This window comes from Podarcis gaigeae (assembly GCF_964106915.1).
Source record: "Podarcis gaigeae genome assembly, chromosome: 2".
In the NCBI taxonomy this organism is placed as follows: Eukaryota; Metazoa; Chordata; class Lepidosauria; order Squamata; family Lacertidae; genus Podarcis; species Podarcis gaigeae.
The window spans coordinates 59,412,612-59,435,233 of NC_139679.1; the positions used below are offsets into that span (position 1 = coordinate 59,412,612).

Here is a 22,622-nt window from a genome sequence, read left to right on the forward strand (position 1 = left end):
TGCAGCAATATATGTAAAAAGCTAATGTTTCACGGACAAGAGTCAATCATATGCTGATGTTTCTTGGGAACTGTGGAAAAATGGTTTTCTGTCAAATGATCTGTGACCACTATAAGTTGTTACAATTCAATGACAGACACTTACAAATAAATGCCTCCAAAGAAAGAGCCTATGTATATGACATTTAACTATGCATTGACAAGTTGTAGGTCAGCATCAAGTCCATGTGGAAAATTGTAATGTCATTATTTGTTTCTTTTCAACCCAACATTTATCATCATTTGCAGGGAAAACCAAGGTCACAGAAATCCCCTTTTTAAGATGATGATTTCATATCGATAAATATAATCTGGCATCATTTGGCCAACAAATTTTCATTTAAATTTCTCTGCCTCAAACTTAACAACGAAGTTGCCAGCTGACACCAATACTTCAGTGGCTATTTCTGCTTCTGCATCCTTTCAGGATAACCACATTTTCCATAGGGGAAGTATTTCCTGTGCTTGTGGCTTGTTTTAAATTACCTGAAAACTTCATATACACTTTGTGTTCAAGCCTGTTTTCAAACTTTACAGGGTTGTACGGCTCCCTAAGGCAAGGCAAGATATCTTTAGCATTTTTTTTTTGGGAGGGGGATATATCTGAGGAGAAGATAGAAGCCCCTATATGCTTCAAGAAATGGGGTGGGATTCTAGTAGCAACATCAATTCTACACTTTTCCAAACCACACCTAGTTTGAACTTTCTAATAATTAACCTAAAAGGTTTTCCAACTATTAAATATGCTCTCTCTTGAAAGCAGTAACATATATCCACTCCTCATCCGACCTGTCTTTCAGATTGTAAGCTTCTTACAAAACCTCCATAAGATGCCCTACATGGTACAAATTTTAGGCCCAATAATTATTAAATTCTCAGGGAAGGAATTATGACAGTCCTAAGAAGGGATTTAAATGACACATATGACAACATATTTACGGTATGTAAGTTGCACATTGTGGTGTAATATGAGTCACAATAACTGTTGCATATAATATACATTTCAAGTAACATTTTATAACTATTATGCACTGTATGTGACCTGTTGTAAGAACATATGGCTGGGCTAGTAGAGGTGTGTGTGTGTGTGTTAGTTTTCTATGTATGGCACTCAACGTGTTTTGTCACTTTCAGACCATGGCCAGTGCTGGATGATTTGGAAGACACATACCAGAAGGCTCAAGGCAATTATTTAGTAATCCAACCCCTGCCATTCACTGCTTAATTTTGAGTAATCAGAAGTATAAGGACACCTTGGGAGTAGTGTTGCAATTGTTTGGTTGCCTTGCGTCTCTATCATCTCTGTCTCAACCTTTTAACACAACTGCATTCCTACCTTTCAACATGTAAGCAGCAACCTTTCTTGAAGTTGCCCTACTACAATGCTAAAGCTAAGAAAGTATATAGGTCATGCCATGCAAACACTTATTTTTTACACATTCTTAAAAAGCTAGCCTGCTTCATAGCACTTTGTAGTGGTATATATGTATAACAGATTAAATACAATGATTTTAATGCCAATTAGATTCACTATCAGAGAGATGGTGGCAATTCTGTATTCATTATATAATGAGGTGGTAATGGTGATCAACTAAAAGTAATTTAATACTGTTTAAATTTACCTTGAATGAATTTCATTTTTTTATTGATTCATTCCATTTCACCTAATGTTCCTTCCACCCAAAAAAGGTAGAGTTAGTAATGCAAAATAATCTACACTGACATATGTCATCAGATTCTTAAATGTTAGGAAATCAAAGTGAAACTTCCATGCCTGACCTACAGTGACCTACATATGACTAAGATTGCAAAATTACTTCTTAGTAAGAAACAACTTCTTACAAATTCCCACAGCAGAACTTACAATTTTAAATAGACGTGTGGTTAATGTTTAGTGTACTCCAGAGTCCATTTAAATACTAGCATATTGATTTGGTATGCATTACATTCTACAAGTAATTGATGTTTTCTTTAAATACAGACCTCTTTCTTGTATACTATTTTGCTGTTGTTAATCTCTGAAGACTTCGTAACTTTCTACCAATGTAACACAATGCCTGCCTTCTTTTCCACATTAAATATTAGAAATATATGAAGCTTTATATCAGTGAATAATATTTTTCAGTTTGCCTTCTGGTACAATTCATTTTTTGAACTTCTGACACATGCATAAATTTTCACTCATCTGTTCTAAATTAATTCACCTAAAATTCCTACCACCAAACATCAGGTCCACTAATGTGATAACTGCATTCCTACTTCATTGATGAACAAATTTAAAAGTAGGAGGGTGAGTCTAGAAAATCCTGATTACAAACACTACATAGTTAAAGCATGTTCAGGGGGAACTAATTTGTATTAAGCAACCTTAATATCCATACCTATTATTTTTAACAAAGGAACACATTCCCCAGGAAAAGCCTCCTAGCCTGACTTCCACATAAGAAGCATGAAAACATTTTAATGAGCAGGTTGAGTAATGAAATATGTTTTAATACCAGTTGTAGGAAAACAAGCAAACGGAAGCACTTCTTAATAGTTAAATTATAATTGTATTTGCTAGAAGCAAACAAAGTTCAATAGGATTTCCTTCCTGGTGCAAGTAGTGTTAGGATTGCTATCCAACAATACTTTTGATTTGCTTCCAGGGTAGAGCTGCAGGAACCAGTGATACTCCAGATGGTGCTAGATTACTACTCCTATCGTTCCTGACCATTGATCTTACTGGCTGGGGCTGATGGGAGCTGGAGTCTAATACAGTAGTATCTGGAAAGCCTAAGGTTCATCATCCCTACTCTAAGTGACTTCAGATGCCCCAGAAACAGCAGTGAAGAGCGGACAAAATATTAAACGAACTAAAAGTTTATGGGCTAGTTATCACTTCATGTATGCATTTAATTCTGTACAAAATAGCTGATGGGACAAAAAAGGTTATTATAAAAATTATGGTGTGTGCTTTCTCTTTCTCCCAAGCTGCTATATATACTACACTATAATAGCCCACCAGCACCAAGGCAGCAGTTTCTAATTTTCAATTAAGCCAAGTTCTTCCCATACAGCCAGTGGTGTGTCTTCTGAGCTTCCCACCACTGAGAATGTATCAGTACTGTATTAAGCCTTTTGTTTCATAATTATCAATTGGAAGAATTTGCCAACTGACATCTTATCTGAGAACATCATGTCCTCAGTGAGAACATGTGTGGCCATGGGCACGGCTTGCCAGCTTGGTCCAGAGGTGGTGCGCTTGGCTTGACCCGACTTATGTTTATGTGGGAAGTTACCTGGGCAAATCACTCTGAGTTCCGCATCCGTATATGGAAATGACAAGGGCCTACCTCACAGAACTGTTGTCAAGGGTGAAAGAAACAGAAACCGCCACACATTTTTCAGCTCGTTATGTGTGCTATAGCAGTGATTCATTAGTGGCAACTTGAGACGTGACAGCGGCAAAGGTTACTACTAGTCAAATCACCAACCCAGTTTCACCCTTCGTGCTCCCTGCACTGACTCATCATATGACAACTGGGCAAGGCACCATACTTGCTTTCCTTTCTAAATTGCAAGTGTCCTTTACTTAGGCAAAATGCATGACAGCACTGATGAACTACGGAGCCACCAACATCTATTTTAAAATAAATAAATAAATAAAAACCACCACCATAAACAAAACAGGGAAGAACATAAAGAAATAAAGAGGGGGGCAGGCAATCGAGAGACAGGGAGGGTGTGGGGGTATTGGGGGCAAGTGACAAAAGGAGAGGGGAAGAAACAGCACGAGATTATTGTTATTATTTTAGTGGGGAGGGGAAACAATCAGTGGGGCGAAAGAAGGGATCTTTTGCGAGAAGGGGCAAACAAATATCAGAGACAGCACTAAGGGCACAAGCAGAGCCAAGGGGTCGGGCAAGGGAGGACTGGGCAGGGGGTGGGGGGCAGCAGAGGTAAGGTGGGAGTATATGGCTAGCAGGACAGACCCGGCAGAGAGGGGCTATGGGGCCGGAGAGTCGTCGCGGGGCTCTGTGCGGAGGACAGGCCAGAGGCGGCGAGAGAAAGGGGAGCCAGTCCCTGGCCAACCACCTTCCCTCCCCGCCGGCAGCCCCGCCGCCAAGCGCCACTCACCCGCTACCGAGAGCCTGGGATCCGGGCCAGTCCGTCTTCAGCTCCGCCCGGCACCAACACAGGAGCCCGAGGCCGCTCCGCTCGGCTCTTCTCCTCTCCTCCGCTCCGCCCCTCGCCGGCTCCTTCCTTCCGGGTCCCGTCGGATTACGGCCGCCGCCGGTAGCTGAGCCGCCGCCTCCTCTTTCTGCTGTGGATGGTCGGGGTCGGCTGGTGGGACGTTTTGCCTCTGGCTGGGTCCCCCTCCAGCATCCCGCCCCCCAACGAAGGCTGCTCCTGTTCCAGACGCTTCTCGTTCAGAAAACAACCGCCACCATCAGCCTATAGCTGCTATCAAGGGGTCTATTCGGAAAGATGGTCCTTTCCCCTCAAGAGTACTTATGGGGTCTCGCTGGAGAAAGGAGAGCTGCGGCTTCAACCCAAATCCGCGGTTACTCCTTCAGATCCTTTGTTAGGCAGGCTGCATCCACCCCTTATTTCCTCACCCTTTTATTATAGTTGGATGTTTTAGGGTTCCAAGCCCCCCCCCCAATATTTACCACGGGGCCAAGAGCAACATTTGAAAAATGAGAGATATTACTAGATCTGGTAGTCCTAGATATCACTAGGCCTTGCGTTGAGTTCTTCGCAGCGCAAGCCTAACCATGTCTACTCAGAAGTAAGTCCTGTTGAATTAAATGAAGTTTACTCCCAGGTAATAGTTATGCAGCAGGTGAAAGTGTTCCTGCTACCCTGGGGTCTGTCAAACCACTGTAACTCACGAGAGCCCTGCTAGTATTTCTGGGTTTGTTGCTATTTTATTTTATTTTATATTTATTGCATTGTACTTTTGTATTTGTATTTACTGTAGTTTTGCTATATTTTCTTTGTAGTAATCAGTTCATCACTTTGGGGGCTGTGACCAAAAAGCAGTACAGAAAATAACCAATGATGATGGCTGGTTTGCAGTCCCACACAGTCTGTGCCTTTCCCTTTCAGGATCTCCTCCACCCCAGATGCTATGCAATAAGGACTTTGATATTGCCACATGTGTTTGTATGTTTGTTGCCAGGGTGTGGGAAGTAGGAATCCCTTTGCCTCACACTGTTATGATCTGGCTTCAGCTGCCCTCAGAATGGGACTTTCAGTAGGGAGCAGGGAACTTGAAAAGCTCAGACACAATAGCCCTTCCTCATTCAGATCCTCTGGACTGAAGGAACAGGCTCTCAGGGTGCACAAGAAGGGTGCACGGTGTTGCCAGGGTACATGAAGCGATCATTTGGAGATGGGGGGTGGGAGAGATGGGAAGAAGGGGAAAAAGCAGAGGGTAGAGGCCATTGGGCATTTAGCTCTGTTAGGATGCTACCTGGTAAAGATAGCTTATCAGGCAACATTGGGGTGAGGTAGTTGGTGAAGTGGGGTGCCCCTGCTACCCTTTAATATACCGGTACAAGCCTTTCCTCGAAGTGACTCACTTGTTGAAATGTTAAGCATTTTGCTAGCATTATATAATTATATATCTGGTTTTGGTCATGCATTGTTTTTTAGAGAGCTAATCTTATACCCTGGGACACTTCAGTCAAACATCAAATTAGGTAGATTTCCAGGATGCAAAGGGATTGTTAGCAACTCTGCAAAGGATAATAGCCTTAAGCCCACTGATTTCATTAGATCATCTTAATTGTGTGCTGAATTGTGGTTAGGATGTGAATATAAGTAAGGTCCAATTGCTAGGTTCTTCTTTGTAAGCATGGTATATTAGCTGGATGTAAAGATCATAATCTGGGCACTGAAATGCTGCATTCAGGAAGTCTTGGTAAATAATCTGGTAGTCTTATTTTGCAAAGTATTGTTTGCAGCATGAGAAAAAGATTGCCTGATTACCTTGATTCTTCCCATTGTATAATATTTCCTTAACTTTCAGCTGTTGCATAGTTTAAGTTTTCATTATTTGATCCACAAATGTCTTCTGTACTCAAGTATTAAATAACTCAAGCGGTTGGCATTCTTCCATGCAACTTTGTAACTGGGGCCAAGAATGGAATGCACTAAACTATATCATTCTACTAATATCATTCCAAATAATTTTAGAAAGTAAAATAGTTCTGTGATTAGAAAATGCTTTACTAGGCAAATATTTAAAAGGGTTAGGTAACATTTGCATTGTTCAGGGCAATTATAAGTAAAATTAATGTGGTTTGGAGTTTCGTGCTTGGTTTCTCCCCTTTCAGAAAAAAACTGAAAATACAAGGTAAATAAGACTTGAATAATTAATGGGATAGGGATAAAGCTTAGTCAGTGTGGCCTTGTGTCAGGGGAATGGCCCATCTGTAGAAAATTCAACATGCCAATGTGCCACGTTCATCAGAAACATTGTCAGGATATCGGTCATAGGAATCTACCAACCATGTTCTTCTCGCGTCATTAAACACGCCCTCCATTAAACACAAAAAATGATTGTGGCCTTCTTCCACGATAGAAAGATTGCATCATGGAAACGTCTTCTTTCACAAGTCACTTGCTAAGGACGCTTTTTGGTGTACAGTAAAAGCCAGAATGAATCTTGTTGATTTCATTTTGATAGTATCACAGTTCTCTGCTTGCAGGATGTGTTCCTTGCCTTTTGCTATTACCTTGTAAAACCTATTTTCCAACCCCACCCTTTCCATCCCCACCCAGGTAAGGGATGTATTGGGACACTCTGAAGCTGAGAATTTACTTCTTGTGACAGAGTTTAATCTAAAAAAAAAAAATTGACACAAGAACTGCATAAATTCAAGCCTACCAGCGAGCTACTTTTATTTTATTTATTTATTTACCCTTCATCTGAGGATCACTGGGCCGTTTGAAATATTAAAACCACAAAAATACATAACAGTAGCAACAATAAAAAACCAACCCCCATAGTTTAAAAGGCCATAGATTGTTTTATTAGCAAAAGGCCTGGAAGAAGAGGAATGTTTTTGCCTCTAGTGTGCACTAACAGTCATTATTTGCTACTGTCTTTGTAATAATAGTGTTATGAGTTGTGGGTACAAGATTTGCCTAAATTCTTGGGTCTGATAGGTGTTAGAATTTAATCAGTGTTTGGGGTGTTAAATTTGGTTGCCAGACACAAAATTTAACAAAGTTAAAATACTGACCAAACTAGCTTCCTATTTTCAGGAAATCTCCTGGGAGATTAGTCATTAACCAAAGACAAAGGGAAGGTAATGGGCCATTAGGAAAGCCAGACAGAGGACACTTTTTGCCAGTCAGAAAATGGGAGGGATCCATTCCTCAACCCAGATTTAATTTGGAAGACAAAGGAGAGTTTTGAGGTAGAGTTTTAGAGGTGACTTTAGGATTGGGTTTTTGCAGCAATGTTGCAGTCTGTAAAATGCAGCAAGTTGGAGAGAGGATCAGAGCCATGTTTGAGAGCATGTTGGATTTCTGTTTGAATCCAAGGCTGCAGCTATGGAGGAAGCTAGATCCTCTTGGAGTGTGATGATGAGAACCTTTCCATTGTAGTCCCAGGTTGTATATATGTGTAAATAAACCATATATCATACAGACACTACAGTCTCTGCTACCCCTCATTTCCTGAATGAAACATGAACCTTGGGTAAGCACCTAGAAACCCCTGGAATCTTGCACCACTCAGAGATTGGGGTAGTGTGTAGCAATACATATGTACAGTCATACCTCGAGTTACAGACGCTTCAGGTTGCGTTTTTTTCAGGTTACGGACCCGCTGAAACCTGGAAGTACCAAAACGGGTTGCTTCCAGGTTTTGAGGGTTGCGCATGCGCAGAAGCGCTAAGTAGTGCTTTGCACATGTGCAGAAGCGCTGAATTGCAACTCGTGTGCGCAGGCGCACGGCTGCGGGTTGTGAACGCTGCAGGTTGCAAACATGCATCCCACACGGATCACATTCGCAACCCGAGTGTCCACTGTATATGCTTACCTTCAAACTGGCTTAAATCACAATTTGGATGGCAGATGCAGAACATGGGGTGCATTTACATTCCATTCCATATATATATAAAAAGGAGGCTGGGCTGGAATACTGTAGAGTCCATGGACTGTCATCCTCCCAACTGCTAACAGTTGTTTCTAGGAGGGAAACGCAGCACAAATGTATCTATTGCATTTAAATTATAAATCAAACCACAATTAGCATAGGCACAGGGATTTGGCAAACACTGAGGTACATTTGATTAGCAGAGCCTGCAAAATTGCTTTGAGCCCACAATTGAGATGCAGAGCAGGTTGGTGTGAAAATGGTCTTCCAAGTCAAATCCTGCTGATGCAGAGGTTCCCTACCACTGTACTTTCTCCAGAAAACATGGACAAAATATCACTAGAAACCACCCTCCCTTAAAAAGTATTTCCCAGACAGGAAAATAATCAGACTTAGCACCATGCTTATTATACTTCTATTGATACATATATTAGAAGAGAGTGGAGAATTCACGTCATTGTAGAAGTGAAGGCTGACATTACTTTACAAGAAAATAATGGGTGGCAGTCATTATTTGATGAAGACATAAAAAGCTTTTATACCTTTCTGTGTAATGCCATGACTCTGAGGAAGGAATTAATGCATTAACACTACTAGGTATCTGAAGAAGTGTGCATGCACACAAAAGCTTATACGTACCAAGAACAAACTTAGTTGGTCTCTTAAGGTGCTACTGGATATATATATATATATATATATATATATATATATATATATATATATAATCTCGACTGTGTCAGACCAACATGGCTACCTACCTGAAACTATTTTAATGATTTATGTTAATTTATAATAGAAATACTAGATTGAGGCACATGTTTAAATACATCATAGTGGTTGAATTCTTTCAACAAATGATACGATTAATCAATTGGTTAAAAAAAGACCACAGATGTGTAGTATCTTGGTTTCCTTTTTAAATATAATGAAAATAAAAGCCACTTGATAGCACTTTTGACATGCTTGTTTATATTTATTTTTCAGCAAAAAAAGAGTAGAATGTGGTGGAGTGCCCTTATATCTGAAAACCTGAATCGTCTGGCTGATGGGGGAACCCATCACTGTCATGTTGGTGCCACTATATGAGGAGTGGTCTGAAAAAAGTTTTCAACTTTGTTTCAGCTCACTGGAGGGGAGAAAATAACTTTTAACTCATTGACGATTCTGTATAATGAACATTTCAACTTATACCAACAGGCAAGTCCCAAAGCCTGCACTCCCAAAATAATATAGTGTATGTAACAGGGAGTAAGTAGTTATTTCCACACGATCTAAAGGTTTCTTAAAAGATAATGTAGAATGATTTGGAAGTGACCGTTTTGCCTGCAGAATGCAAAATAACTCATAAGCAACCATACCCTCAACATTTAGATAACTATCTAAAAGAAATACAGTATATTCAAACACCAGTGTCTATAAAACAAGCAGCAACAAGAACACCCCCACCCCGCCCACGGCCCAAGCCCAAACACGCTCGGTCTGGCTGGTGGTGGTTATTCGACGGCGAAGAAAGCTCACTGCACATCCTAGGGATACCCTAATATTTGTTCGTCGCGCAGAATTACTGCCTTGCATTGAAAATAGACACTGGCAGCTCGGTTGCAACGAACTGATACAGAATAGACAAGCTTCCTCAACCTCGGCTCTCCATATGTTTTTGAGACTACAATTCCCATCATCCCTGACCACTGGTCCTGCTGGCTAGGGATCATGGGAGTTGTAGGCCAAAAACATCTGGAGGGCCGAGGTTGAATAGAACAACAAGCAAAAGTCCGGGGCAGCGCGTTCGCCGTCCTGCCCCTTTAAGCACCCCCGCCTCCATCTCTCCCGGGCGGCTGCTCTTCAGCCGTAAGCCCCGCCCACGACCCCTCTCGCTCACTCTGTCCCCGGAAGTGCCACGTGTACGAAGTGCGCTTGCGCGGCTGCGTCCGGTCCCTTCCGGTGTGAGGAGGGCGAGCGCCTCCCCGCCCTCCCACTCTGGGCTTGGCGCTGGGGCCGGGCGCGCAGTCACGGGAGCCCGCGCACCGACGACCCTCCTGCCGCCGCCACCGCCACCGCCACCATGGCCCAGCCGGGGAGACCAGCCGCCTACAGCAGCCAGAACGGAGCTGGGCAGCCGCCGCCGCCGCAGCAGCCGTACAGCAACGGTGAGTGAGGCCCGGCCGCGTCCGGGTGGGGTCGGGTAGGGGCAGCGCACGGACTGCGCGGAGAACCCCAACATGCCGGCGCTGGCGCCCGTCTTGCGCCTGGAAGGGCCCTTGGGACGGGGCGCGAGGCGAGTGAGCGCCACCAGCAAAGGCAGGGAGGGGTGTGTGTGTTTGTCTAGATGTGTCTAATGAGGAGCGCTGGGTTTTCCTTCTCGTTTGTTAGCCCGCCTTGCTGCTAGAAATAAGGGCTAGACGACTCACACGGCTTTGGGAGCCTGGGAGGGTTTCTACTTCTTAACCCTGACCCAGACCTTTCAGGCTTCGTTTCCTGACCGGCTTCTTAAGTCGCAGTCACGGCTTCTCTAGTAGCGAGTGACTAATGGGGAAGTGCTTTGAGCAGTGGCACTCTTCTTATTATTGTTCAGGCTTGATTTGATATCCGGTTTTGGCTTCATGGCAGACCTTAGTGTTTTCCTGCTAGGAGGCTTGTGAATGGCGTGGGTTCGGAGCCCTGGTGGCACTCTTAAGAGCGAAACGTTCCTTGCCGGAATATTCACGTACCTTAATGCAGAACAATAGGAGAAAGTGTCGAGTGACTGCTCTTGTACAGCCAGCTGCTCATGTAACCTTTTAAAGGTAGTTTCTCGATTTCACAATCACTTGATCAATGATAAGTTGCTTCTTCGGTATAACCGCCCCAGAGTTTTTTGTAAGAATGAAAGGCTTGACGTGAGGAGGGCTGCATGCAGTGTGGTAGTAGTAGCTTTAGTTTGTGTTCTTCATCTGCTACAAAGAATCTAGGTGGATCATGACCAAGAACTGCTGGTGTAGGTATTTGGATACAAAGTATAACATCAGATCTCTTTTATCTGACTGATTGCTCAAGTCTTATTTTACTGCGGAACATAACTATAATCTGAGACTGGGTGGATACATGTCTGAACTATGCCCCTTCACCCACAGGTACACCTACAGATGTTTCTGGGTTAAGCAACACAATTTGTAACCTTTAGATCTGGTCCACTGTGCATTTATGCGGTTGGATGGGGCCGATAGAAAGCTATATATCTTTAAATTGTACTTGCTGGAAAACATAGGAGGGGAGAGTGCTCTTGTGCTTGAATCCTGTTTCTCACAGGTAATCACTGTGAGAATAGGATGCTAGACTAGATGGGTCATTGGCCTGATCCAGCAGGCCCTTCTTATGCACCCCAGTTTCAGGATTTCTGTTGTCTGAAAGACACTTTTCTTACTGATTTCACCAGTCGTTAGTAATTACAGGATTTATGGGAATGACCACAGAACTTCATTATTTGGAATAATAAAATGCTATGGCTGGTGGCAACATTTGGATTATCTACAGTTTCATAAGCCATGGAAAACCATAGACATGCACCATGGAAGTATGTTCTTCCCTATCCCTCCTCTTCCTGTTGCATGCTACCTATAGCAAAAACATTCTGTCTTCTGTTAAGCCAGAGTTCCCATTACATACCAACTGGGAAACACTAACTTAATGTCAGTCATCCTGGTTTGCAAGCAAACATTAAACCAAGGAATTATTGCTGAGACATGTCGTGTCTAGAGTTTTGTAAACCATGGCATATAAAGCTCTGAACAGTTCTGCCTATATGACCCAATGCTGCCTCTATGTAGCAGCAGAGTGCTGCACATTAAGTTCACATTAAATCAAGTTGCTCACTCTTGATCATATTTCTAAACAGTATCTGAAATCTGTGTAGCACCTTAAAGAGGAACATTTCTTGTTTTGGAATCAAATGAGGAAATAAGGTTACAGATTCAGTGTGGCATTTTGGAATATCTTCACTTAGCTGAAATATCCTTGAGGCCTCAGCCACCATTTTGAACTTGGTTTGCTTATGTGGCACTATGTTTATGTGGTGGTGGGAGGATCTTGATTGCGCCCCCCCCCCTGAAGTACGGCTCCTACGCTTAAATAGCTGCACATTTATAGTTGAATATCTGCAGTTGAAATGGCTAGCTTTAAAAGATTGTTGTTTTATAAAATCATCATTTAATTATTTGTCTCATAAGAGATTCTAAGTAAAGTTTGGATACATGAATGTGGCTTGTGTTTTGCCAACATCATGAATGGCTCATATAGCATAAAGACAGCCCTTCTTCTGAACAACTTGTACTCTAAATAGAACAATCTACAAGCAGAGAGTAGGTTGCCAAAAAAGTGCTGCTGTTAAAAATGCACAGTTCTGAACAAATGAATTTAATTATATGTAAGTATAGATGGAGTAAAGAAGAAGTAAATTTAGAACAAGCTGAAACAGGGAAATCAGTGGCCTGGATCAGACATAATGGGAAACATGAACGAGCTCCTCCTGCCCTTCATTTATTTATTTATATTCATAATTGGAGGAGATTTGTTTAGCAGAAAACCAAGGTTTCTAGTTATGCCTAGAGAGGCCCTGAGGCCACTGGAATATGTGAGGGAAAGGAGCAAAATATCAGGCTAGTGTGATGCTTCCCAATAAAGGGAGATTTATTTTCTTGTGGAATTAGGAATTGGTTTGGTCACCTCATAAGATGAGAAGACTGTCTGGAAAAGACCCTGATGTTGGGAAAGATTGAGGGAACAAGGAGAAGGGGACGACAGAGGACGAGATGGTTGGACAGTGTTCTCAAAGCTACTAACATAAGTTTGACCAAACTGCGGAAGGAAGTGGAAGACATAAGTGCCTGGCATGCTCTGATCCATGGGGTCATGAAGAGTTGGACACGACTAAATGACTAAACAGCAACAACATCTTAAAGGAACTTTTTGGCAGAGTAAATAAATACCCATCCTTTACACATGTCAGGCATACCGCTGGCCCACATCCCTTTAACACCCATACCACCACTGTGCAAGGCCAGCAGCATAGCCCCAGTCATTGTGTGAGCTGATGTTGTGGTTTGCTTTCTGGAAAGCCATGTTTAATTGTCTGAATAGGACCCAAAAATCTAAAGACTGTGTGTAAGGATGAATGTAGTTGTAGAACTTCCCAGGTCTTTCAGTTTGTGAGCTTCTGAGCAGACCTGAGATTCCAGCAAAACGTGCCTTACATGACACACGTATTTATTCCTCCACATCCTTTATACTCTAGTGATTCATTTCATTCCCAGAGAATTCTCATTGGACTTACCCTTGATACTTTGCATCTCTTGATGTTCTCACTTTTGCTGTTCTCATTTATTCTCATGACTCCTGGGACAACATATTCTAGCAGTGGGAAACTTCCAGCCCGTGGGCCTAATTAAGCCTGGCATGAGTCCCAATTTGGTTTTTGAGGCCTTTATCCACAAAGCACATCCACTTGCCCCACATCTCATGTAATTAGTGGTATCAGGTGTGAGACAGGTATGGATTTGGCTACAAAGGAACAAATGAGGGCTGAGGTCCTGATCATTCTTTTGGAAGTGGTGCTCCCTGCCAGTGCCGATTGATAGCTACTGACAGGGAGTCCCATTCCGACTGGCTGTACTAGGGAGTTCTTTGACCAAAATAGTGTAGTTGAGGGGGACTATATCTATTTGGAGCAAGCTTTGAATTCAGACCACTTCTTCCAAATAGTGCATTGATCCTTCTGCAGATGCATGCAGAGGGGGAAATGCAGTTTGGAGGAACGGTTATAGCAAACCTGTTTGAAGGTGTGCTTCCCATCTGTATCCTTATGTTATGACAGGTAGGTGGTCTCTCTCACCTGTCAAAGTAACCCTGCCCGGGTGGGTGGGGAATTGGGGATCCATCATGATGAATGCCCAGTTCCCCACACCTGCCTTATACTGATACCAATCCTGTATCTTGATTTGAATTTTGTAATTTTGCTGTCTAGTATTGTTTCGATTCATTTATTTTATTTATTATACTTTTGTGGTACAGTCAAACCTCAGTTGCTGAACATAATCCATTCCAGAAGACCGTTCAACTTCCGAAATGTTTCACAACTGAGGCACAGCTTCCGATTGGTTGCAAGAGCTTTTTGCACTCAAGCGGAAGCCGTGTCAGATGTTCAGTTTCAAAAAAAAACATTTGAATATCGGAGCATTTATTTACGAGTTTTTGCCATTTGGGAGCCGATACGTTCCAAAGAGGAGGATTCGGGAACCAAGGGTTGACTGTATATTTGTTTTGTATTGGGAAGTGTTTTTATTTCTCCTGTGAGCCACTTTGAGCTCAAGTTGGTTGCTGGGGAAATGACATACAAATATTAAACAAAATCATTTTTAAAAACTGTCCGATCGCTTAACCTAAGTATTACAAGGATATCTGGATATTCTCCAGAACACATCTGGCTCGGTGCAGATCTTCTTAACAAAGAATGCTTACAACACTTGTATATAATAGAAGAGTGGCAAGCTCTAAAGAATGGAAGAGCAGAATTCAGCTTTGAACTCCAGCTTTGAAATGTATACAGGTGCAATTCTATTCTGGTATACCCCTGTTCATAGCACCCATAAGTTTGGTCCTTCCACAGGTAATTTTGTCTTATGGCAACTTCACATACTCTGTGTCATTTGATTACTTTTCAAAATTATGTGGATTGCAGTTCCCTTACAGCCCTGTCCTGGAACAACTGCAGGATATTAGCTGGGGATGGGAAGGGAAAGCACATTCCTAAATTTACTGATCTTCATGAAATCTGGCTTGAGGAATCAGAAATCAATGAGAGCTCACTTGACTGTTCGAAAGTGTGGGATCTTGCTGTTTTCTGAAAAACAGGAAGTACAGATCAGTTGGAGAATTGACTGAATTGATGAGTTGTCATCTTGAAACTGAAAATCAAATATGAAAGAGTATCTTAGACTACTTATGTCTGGCAGTTACACTATACATAGAACACACACCTTAAAAATTATATTGGATACCAAATTATTTTAATGGCTAGGGCATTTGCATGCATGGGGAATGATTTTCCCAGTAAAAATTATGCTGTGTGGTAGGTATTATTTAATATCTTTATTCCACAATATAGATTTGATTTGTACTTGTTCAGATTATACACAAAAATCTGCCCACTACTGTTGAGCAGAGCTTTTACTGAGGTAAGCATTGGGGAGGGGGTGGAGAGAGGGCATGATGTTTGTCACCTTATTCTGGCCGTCGGTGACAGTTGGAAGTAAAACGATTCCTTACTGCATCCAAAACCCAGCATAGATGAGAGATTTTCCCAAGCCCCTTTCCTTCTCCAGAGAAGGATGAGAAGAGTTCCTGCCAGAATAATGAACATGCTTTGTAGCAATGACATTGTGGACCTTTGATTCCAGTCTTTCCCATGAAAGGAGGCAGACTTGGCCCTGCAGTCACATTAAGATTCAGAGGCCCATGAAACCTCAGCAAAATGTATTTTAGAGACACTGCCAGCCTTCTGAATGATGGCTGGTCAAAATGTCTGTACCCTTGGGTACAGCTCTGTAAAAATTACTCTGTACTGGTCAGATTATCACTTGTTGTAATTAGTTATTTACTCTGTTACCTATCTAAAACTAGGTCCCTCACACCCATTTTTCGGATCGCACCATCACAGAGACCCAGGGCGCAGTGGTGGTAAAATAGAAGATGTGGAACTTATTTCTCATGGATCTTAGCATTTTGTTTTTTAAAAACCGAGTTAATTTTTCAGAAACAGATTGTATTTTGCTGAACATTACTGATGACGAAACTAAACTTATATTTGTGCACCAGCCATGAAACTGAACAAATAAACATCTGTTTCAAGATAACCTATCTAAAAATTAAAAATTAAAAGATAGTCAGCATTTCATGCCCAAACTTTCTGAGAGAACTGTTTTGGCAGATTGCCCTTTATTAAAGATTATTGTCCAAATTATGCCTCTGGTCTTAAGCTACAATTTGAGAGAATGATGTGCTTTCTGATACTGAATTTTTTCAGAAAAGTTTTTAAGAACTATTCTAGGCACCCCAGCTCTCCATGAGTATTTACTCTGAAGTGAAGTAATACTTGGGGTAGAATTGTATGTGCATTTGAACCTTTTCAAGTATTGAGTTATATTGCTAATAGATCCAAAGCACACTCCTCAAAATCTGTTGTACAGAATGTACTCAGCTCAACCTACCAGTTAGTCATATGATACAAGAGTTTTGCAGTGATGTTTTGATCATGTGGATTTTTGTTTTCTCAATTTTGAGCATCCTTTGTAATGCTGGGACGTAAATGTAATAATTCTGTCTTAGTGGGATGGATGGGCTACATGAAGATGGCCCCATGTTGTGTTTATGTACTAAAATGTTGCTGGAAATTATTTAACTGATATTAACAGTTGTGTTGAGCAACCCAAGTGTTTATCATTCTCACATTCTACAAAATACCACATGCAGTTCTGCATTAGAAATATTGGAAATCCCCTTCAGTTTGCCCCTTTGTGTCACCTTTGACGGCATTATTCGTTACTTGCTTAGTTATTCTTCAACTGCAAGTATTGAAAATATATTTGTCCTCCAGCTGATAAATTTGGTAAAATCTACAAAACAAGTCCTTTTATAATGAAAATAAGCAGACTGCACAGTCACCACATCTTCCTTGGCAAAATTATTTTTGAGCCTGATGCTCTTGATCTGTTACTTGGATCAGGGTGGTGGTATTTGCTGTGACTCTTCAATAACAGGAAAGACTCCTGCAGTTATTTGTTCTTTCATCTTATCTGTTTCTGCCTGTTTTGTGTTATTGTTTTATGCCTGCATTTGTTTGTGTATGGCCTGTGGCTGAAGCAAATTAACTATACCGTGGTCCCCTCTCTTACTGCCTCATGGCAGCTTGGAGCCAAACCAGATGTGACACAGGATACATGGGGAACATCTGCTGACAGCTCCTGTTCTGTTTTCAGTTTAATGCAGTTGCAGCAGGTTCTAAATTTGATCAAAGCAGTAGTTTGGGATGGTCATGCCCCCTTCTTCTTTCACATTTGTAGGGGCGACATCAGGTCAACTTAATATTTCCTCTTTGGGGAGAAAAATATCCTGGATGGGAGAGTTGGATTTTTTTAGGGCTAAGCATCCCCTTCCCACTTCTCTGATCAAACATGGAGCTCTCTGTGGCTGCATTAAAGTATCAATCAAAACTGTTGTGATACATTCCATATCATGCCCATAGGGAGCCTAAACATTTTGGGAAGGGGACCAAAAAAGCAATAGGGCATTTATCTGGTCTGTAGGACTTTTAAAAACAAAATTGTAAACTGTTTTTATTTAACCTTTAACTGTACTTCAGCTTGTGTACATTCAAAATATTTCACTAAGCAACTTCGACAATTGCTACTTTTCTTGCAATGAGTTAACAAAAAAGGTAAAAAACAAGACAAACTACTAGTAGAAAGTCAAGAATGAGCTTCAGCAGTATTCTTATAATTTATAACAAAAGTTTTATTGTTTTCGATGCTGCAAAATGTAGTGAATCTAAGACCAATGCTATCGTCATGACGTTACTCCTTAAAAGAGCAAGCTCTGCTTTACATTATTACAGTACTGGCAATAGCTGTGAACCTTAAAAAGGGGGCGGGGGGTAAAGGACCCCTGACAGTTAAGTCCAGTCATGAATGACTCTGGGGTTGCGGGGCTCATCTCGCTTAACTGGCCACGGGAGCCGACGGTTGTCCGCAAACAGTTTTTCCGGGTCATGTGGCCAGCATGACTAAGCTGCTTCTGGTGAAACCAGAGCAGTGCATGGAAACGCTGTTTACCTTCCTGCCGGAGTGGTACCTATTTATCTACTTGCACTTTGATGTGCTTTTGAACTGCTAGGTTGGCAGGAGCTGGGACTGAGCAACGGGAGCTCACCCCGTCATGGGGATTCGAACCGCCGACCTTCCGATTGGCAAGCCCAAGGCTCAGTGCTTTAGACCACAGCACCACCCGCGTCCCTTGTGAACCTAAAACTAGTGTTAAATTAGGAAAGCAGTTTTCAGCTGTTGACATACTGCTTAGAATAGTCAGTGCAGTCTTAATGAAAAGACCATGTCCTGGAAATGCTGTTCCATATTTTGTGAGCTCGTATGCAGATTGCACCAACGATGGACATTCTTCAGTAAGGGATTTTACCAACTCAAGCTCTGATTTCAAGTAGTTGTGGGTTGTGTTTCAGTATTTCAACGAGTGGATTCAAATTGTCCTCATTCAGTGCTTGAGCAAATGTTTGCAAGCTACAGATATAACAGTATTGTATGTCTCCTTGAATGTGTTTTTTGATTTATGAGTGCAATGGTCAATAACTCACCTAATTGGTGAATTTAGATTTTTAAGAAAAAATTGACCAGCTCTGTCAATCTTCCGTCTTTCCGTTTTAATGGAAAGCATCTTACCCTTGTCACATGATGTTTAATGGTAGGCAGATTCTGCTCCAGTACCATCCCAAATAAGAGCATATTTAAGAAGAAAAACAAAGGTTGTCATGTTCATTTTCTAAAATAATTTTAATTATCAGTTCATTAAAAGTTAGGGGGTGCAGAGAATTTGGGGGGCAATCTCCCCTATCCCAACTACAGACCTGCTTCACATGTCTCCTGCATGACACCTGGGTTGGTGATTCAGGGAGTTAACATGACTTACCGGTAATTCCATTCCCTTGTGTAACCATGTGCCAATCAGCTTGCTATAATGCTACAGTGCTAATGGAAAGGGTATCTGCTTGATTTGGGTCTATTTCCTGTCTCCTCTGGTAGCTCCCCATCTCACACCAAAGGCCTTTACTAAGGGTTCTTTGAACCTTTGGAGAAGATTTTTAAGGTCACAGGGAAATATAGTGAGGAGCAGTGGGTTGTGAATTGCCTTGGTGTAAGCTTCCCTTCTTTTTGTGCAACCAAGCACTTTTTGTGCAGTAGTGATTGCATACCTTTTTGTTTGTGCAAAATCTTAAACATGTTACTGTATTTTTTGCACCATAACACTCACTTTTTTCCTCCTAAAAAGTAAGGGGAAATGTCTGTGCGTGTTATGGAGGGAATGCCTACGGGTGGCATGCCTACGGATTTTCCTCCTCTAAAAACTACGTGCATGTTATGGTCGAGTGTGAAAAATACGGTAGTTCTTTTTATGGAATTATACCCCATTGTGAACAATGATATGGGGGCTTTATAATTAATGTGAAGCAAATCGGCAAAAAATGCATATAGTTACTGCTTTTCCTGGTGGCTTTCTCTCTGCCTTTAACTTGTATCTTCAGGAAAATTTAGTTTCTGTTCCTGAAATGTTTGCATTCCTCAATAGCAAGAATATATAGCATTCATTCAATGATTTCCTCCTTCCCCAGGTCCTGTACAAAACCCAATGGTGAATTCATCACGCTTACCAGGTGGACAGGGATACAATTCTTTTGTCCCAGGCATGTATTCTCAGCAAGCGCCTGCAAAGAACCTGGTGAATACATCTTCTGGACCCTATAACTATGGTGCACCTCAGAACGCTTCACCTTTTAGTAATTATCAGGGACCTGGGCAGACTCTTAATCGGCCACCTATTGGATCTGCTTCTCTAGCAACAGCACAACAGGGACCTGTTGCCCAGATGCCTCCTCTATCGCAGAACTCAGCTGCTTCATCAAGCTCTGCAGGTAGCTTTCATTCTGGACTTAATCTCCCAGCACACTCAAACTGGCAGTACGGACAGGCTCCTTCAATTCAGCCAGCAATGGGCTCTCAGCCAAACCATTTTGCTCATGCAGGGGCAACTCAGCCATTGTTACCTTCATCAGGGAATACAAATCCATCAGCAAGCTATCATGTTTCTTCTGCTGGAGGTCCTCCAGTTCAAAACAGCTATACAAAGCCAGGTAAGAAAATAAATTCTCCCAATATATTTCTGCAACTGGAGTAGCAAAGAATATTGACTGTCATTCATCTTGAGCATTCTTGAGTCCAGACTTTTGAAATAATGATGTACTTAAAAGCAATCAAAACGAATAAATGTTCTCATGTGGGTGGAAATCAGTGCTTTTTTTCGGGGGGGATGCAGGGATACACATACCTCTAAACATTTTGTGTATCTAAGTTTGGCCTCATGGAGGGGCAGTATTTCAATATGAGTAGGAAAATGAGCGTACCCCTAAACCTTTTTTAAGATAAAAAGCACTGGGTGAAATTCAACATTGTGCTATTATGATGGTTCCAGCAGTGCAAGCATTTTGCAACAGACAAGTAGATGCTTCATTGTTGCTGGTATGAGAAAAAGGTGGGTGGGGAGAACATTTCATCCCTGCTACATCATTGTATATGTTGTACCTTGTGGCATTATAGACAGAATGTGTCATGTGGATGGGGGTTACACCACGTGTAGCTCTTACCTACAGAGTGATTTATTACACTTGTATGAAACAAAATGAACAGGGCTAAACCTGGTGGTGTGGGTAGCCAAATACATTTCACAATATTCACGCTACACTAATTAATACTAACATTCTAAGTGAACTCCCTCAACCTGTCTTAGCAGTTTTGTATGACATGATTGCATTGTGAGTGATATATTATCACTATATCATCATCATCATCATTGGCCATTCTGCCCAATTAAGACTTCTGTGCATATTCCTACACCTGCTCTTTGGATCAATATGCAGATTGTATTGAAAAGGGGAGTAGAATGAGTTTGGCTTTGAATTTTATTAAGTTCACCTGAAATATCCCTCATGTAGAAGAAATTTAATGCACTTATTAAACCCTCTTGGTTGGTTCTGTACAAAAATAAAACAAATCAGAAGCAATGTTGACTCTATGTTCTGATGATTCTTGCAGGTTCTGTTCCTCTTCCAGGTAATCAGCTAACATATTCGCCAGTTAGACCTCCTTTAGGACCTCCTCCAGTTAGCAGTCCAGCGTCTACACGGCCCATGGCTCCTCCAACAAGCATGACACCCCAAGCTTTACAGAATTCATCAAATACACAAGGAGGTAAGGAATTTATCCTGTAATAAGGAAATGTTATTTAATGTTATTACTAAGGATTAGTAGGGTATCAGTGTTGCTCTATTAAACAGCAAAAACAAGAGTCTTGTTGCACCATAATATATTTATACAGGTATAAGCTCTTAAAGGCAAGTGTATAGATCCAGAGGTGTGTAGGGGATGGGTGGGATTAAAGATGGCATTAAAAATCTAAAAGTACTGTATAGTCTTAGCAATTCAATTAGAACATAAATTAGCTTTCCTCAACCTCGTGCCCTCCAGACGTTGTTAAACTACAGCTCCTCTAATCCCTTACTATTGGTCATGTTGGCTGGGATTGATGGGCGTTATAGTTCAACAACCTCTGGAGTGACCATTGACAACAGCAGTCAGGGGACCCTCCCACATGGCATGGGAGGAAGGAATCAGCAGAAATCAGGGTTGGGTATCTCTACTTTTAATGTTGTCCATAGCCTTGCCCTACCCTCTTTCAGCTCTTGTTATATCTTGAATGTTATAACTTGGATGTTGTTGCTTATGTATTAAAATATTATTATATGGAAGGAAATCTATGCAAGATTCTGAAATCCTAAATGGTTACTAGGGAGTAAGCCCTATTGAGTTACCATGCATAGGATTGCATTGATTTATCGTAAACTTGAGGTGGCAGTCTTTATCCATTCATAACTTCCAATTCACTCTTATTTTTCTAAAATAAGAAATATTCATCTGGTTCAAGTCTAATCAAAGGAATCTGGAGGGAAGAACAGGCCACCTTTGTTTTCAAAATAGGCCAGAATAATGAAATCCTGGCTGCAAGTATCTTTGAATACTCTTAAGCAGCTTTGCTTTTCAAATAGTTATCCCTTAGGATCTGACTTAAACTCAGGGTGTTATTTTACGTGCCAAAAAGCTTATGCCTTACTGGATTTATAGGACTACTGTTAACCTTACTTCTGCAGTACTGCACGACAGAGGCCAAGGGGTAGCCACCAATTTTATCAGGCTGTGTATTTCTATATTTACATGTTTCTGTATCAGAAAGTGCATTTAGAAAGAGTCTGTTAAAGGTGACTTCTACACATCCCTTCTCTCATCATTCATGTAAGCATGCTGCAGAAAGGTAGCATGATGAATTGTGGAAATTGTACTGTTTGAATGGGTAGAATTGTCATGTAGGGTGACTGAAGAATTATTTTCCAGACTGAGAAAAGCTGTACATAATGGGGGTTATTTAACCTTAACAACATTTATCCTTTGCATATCATCCAGAATTGTTTTTAGTGGCAAGAACTACACAAGCATTTGCTTTTAACAGATGCCTTTCTTGGCAGGTGATCCTGCATCCACTGCCAGTGATGGATTGTTGGTCCAGAACAATTATGATACAATAGAAGGAGGAGGCTTCTTGGGTAAGACATACTTTCTTCAATTTAT

General features: G+C 41.4%; 2 protein-coding genes across 4 annotated transcripts in view; one reads left to right on the forward strand and one right to left on the reverse strand.

Annotated features, from left to right (window-relative positions):
• The window catches only part of SAR1B (secretion associated Ras related GTPase 1B), a 26,958-nt gene extending 21,333 nt beyond the window's left edge, over window positions 1-5,625 (reverse strand). Inside the window, exons 1-2 of one of the 2 annotated variants that reach the window (XM_083728641.1) lie at window positions 4,697-4,795; window positions 4,158-4,521 (exon numbers count right to left, since the gene is read on the reverse strand). The gene's annotated coding sequence lies outside the window, so the exon portion shown is untranslated. Of the gene's footprint in view, window positions 1-4,157 lie in introns of both variants that reach the window. The other variant, XR_014561604.1, reaches the window with a different exon arrangement.
• A 4,395-nt stretch (window positions 5,626-10,020) lies between these two features.
• The window catches only part of SEC24A (SEC24 homolog A, COPII coat complex component), a 34,178-nt gene continuing 21,576 nt past the window's right edge, over window positions 10,021-22,622 (forward strand). The window contains exons 1-4 of one of the 2 annotated variants that reach the window (XM_083728375.1): window positions 10,021-10,283; window positions 19,559-20,077; window positions 21,036-21,191; window positions 22,520-22,597. In XM_083728375.1, the coding sequence (XP_083584501.1) occupies window positions 10,199-10,283; window positions 19,559-20,077; window positions 21,036-21,191; window positions 22,520-22,597 (838 nt within the window). In that variant the 5' untranslated portion in view covers window positions 10,021-10,198. The remainder of the gene's footprint in view (window positions 10,284-19,558; window positions 20,078-21,035; window positions 21,192-22,519; window positions 22,598-22,622) is intronic. The other variant, XM_083728376.1, reaches the window with a different exon arrangement.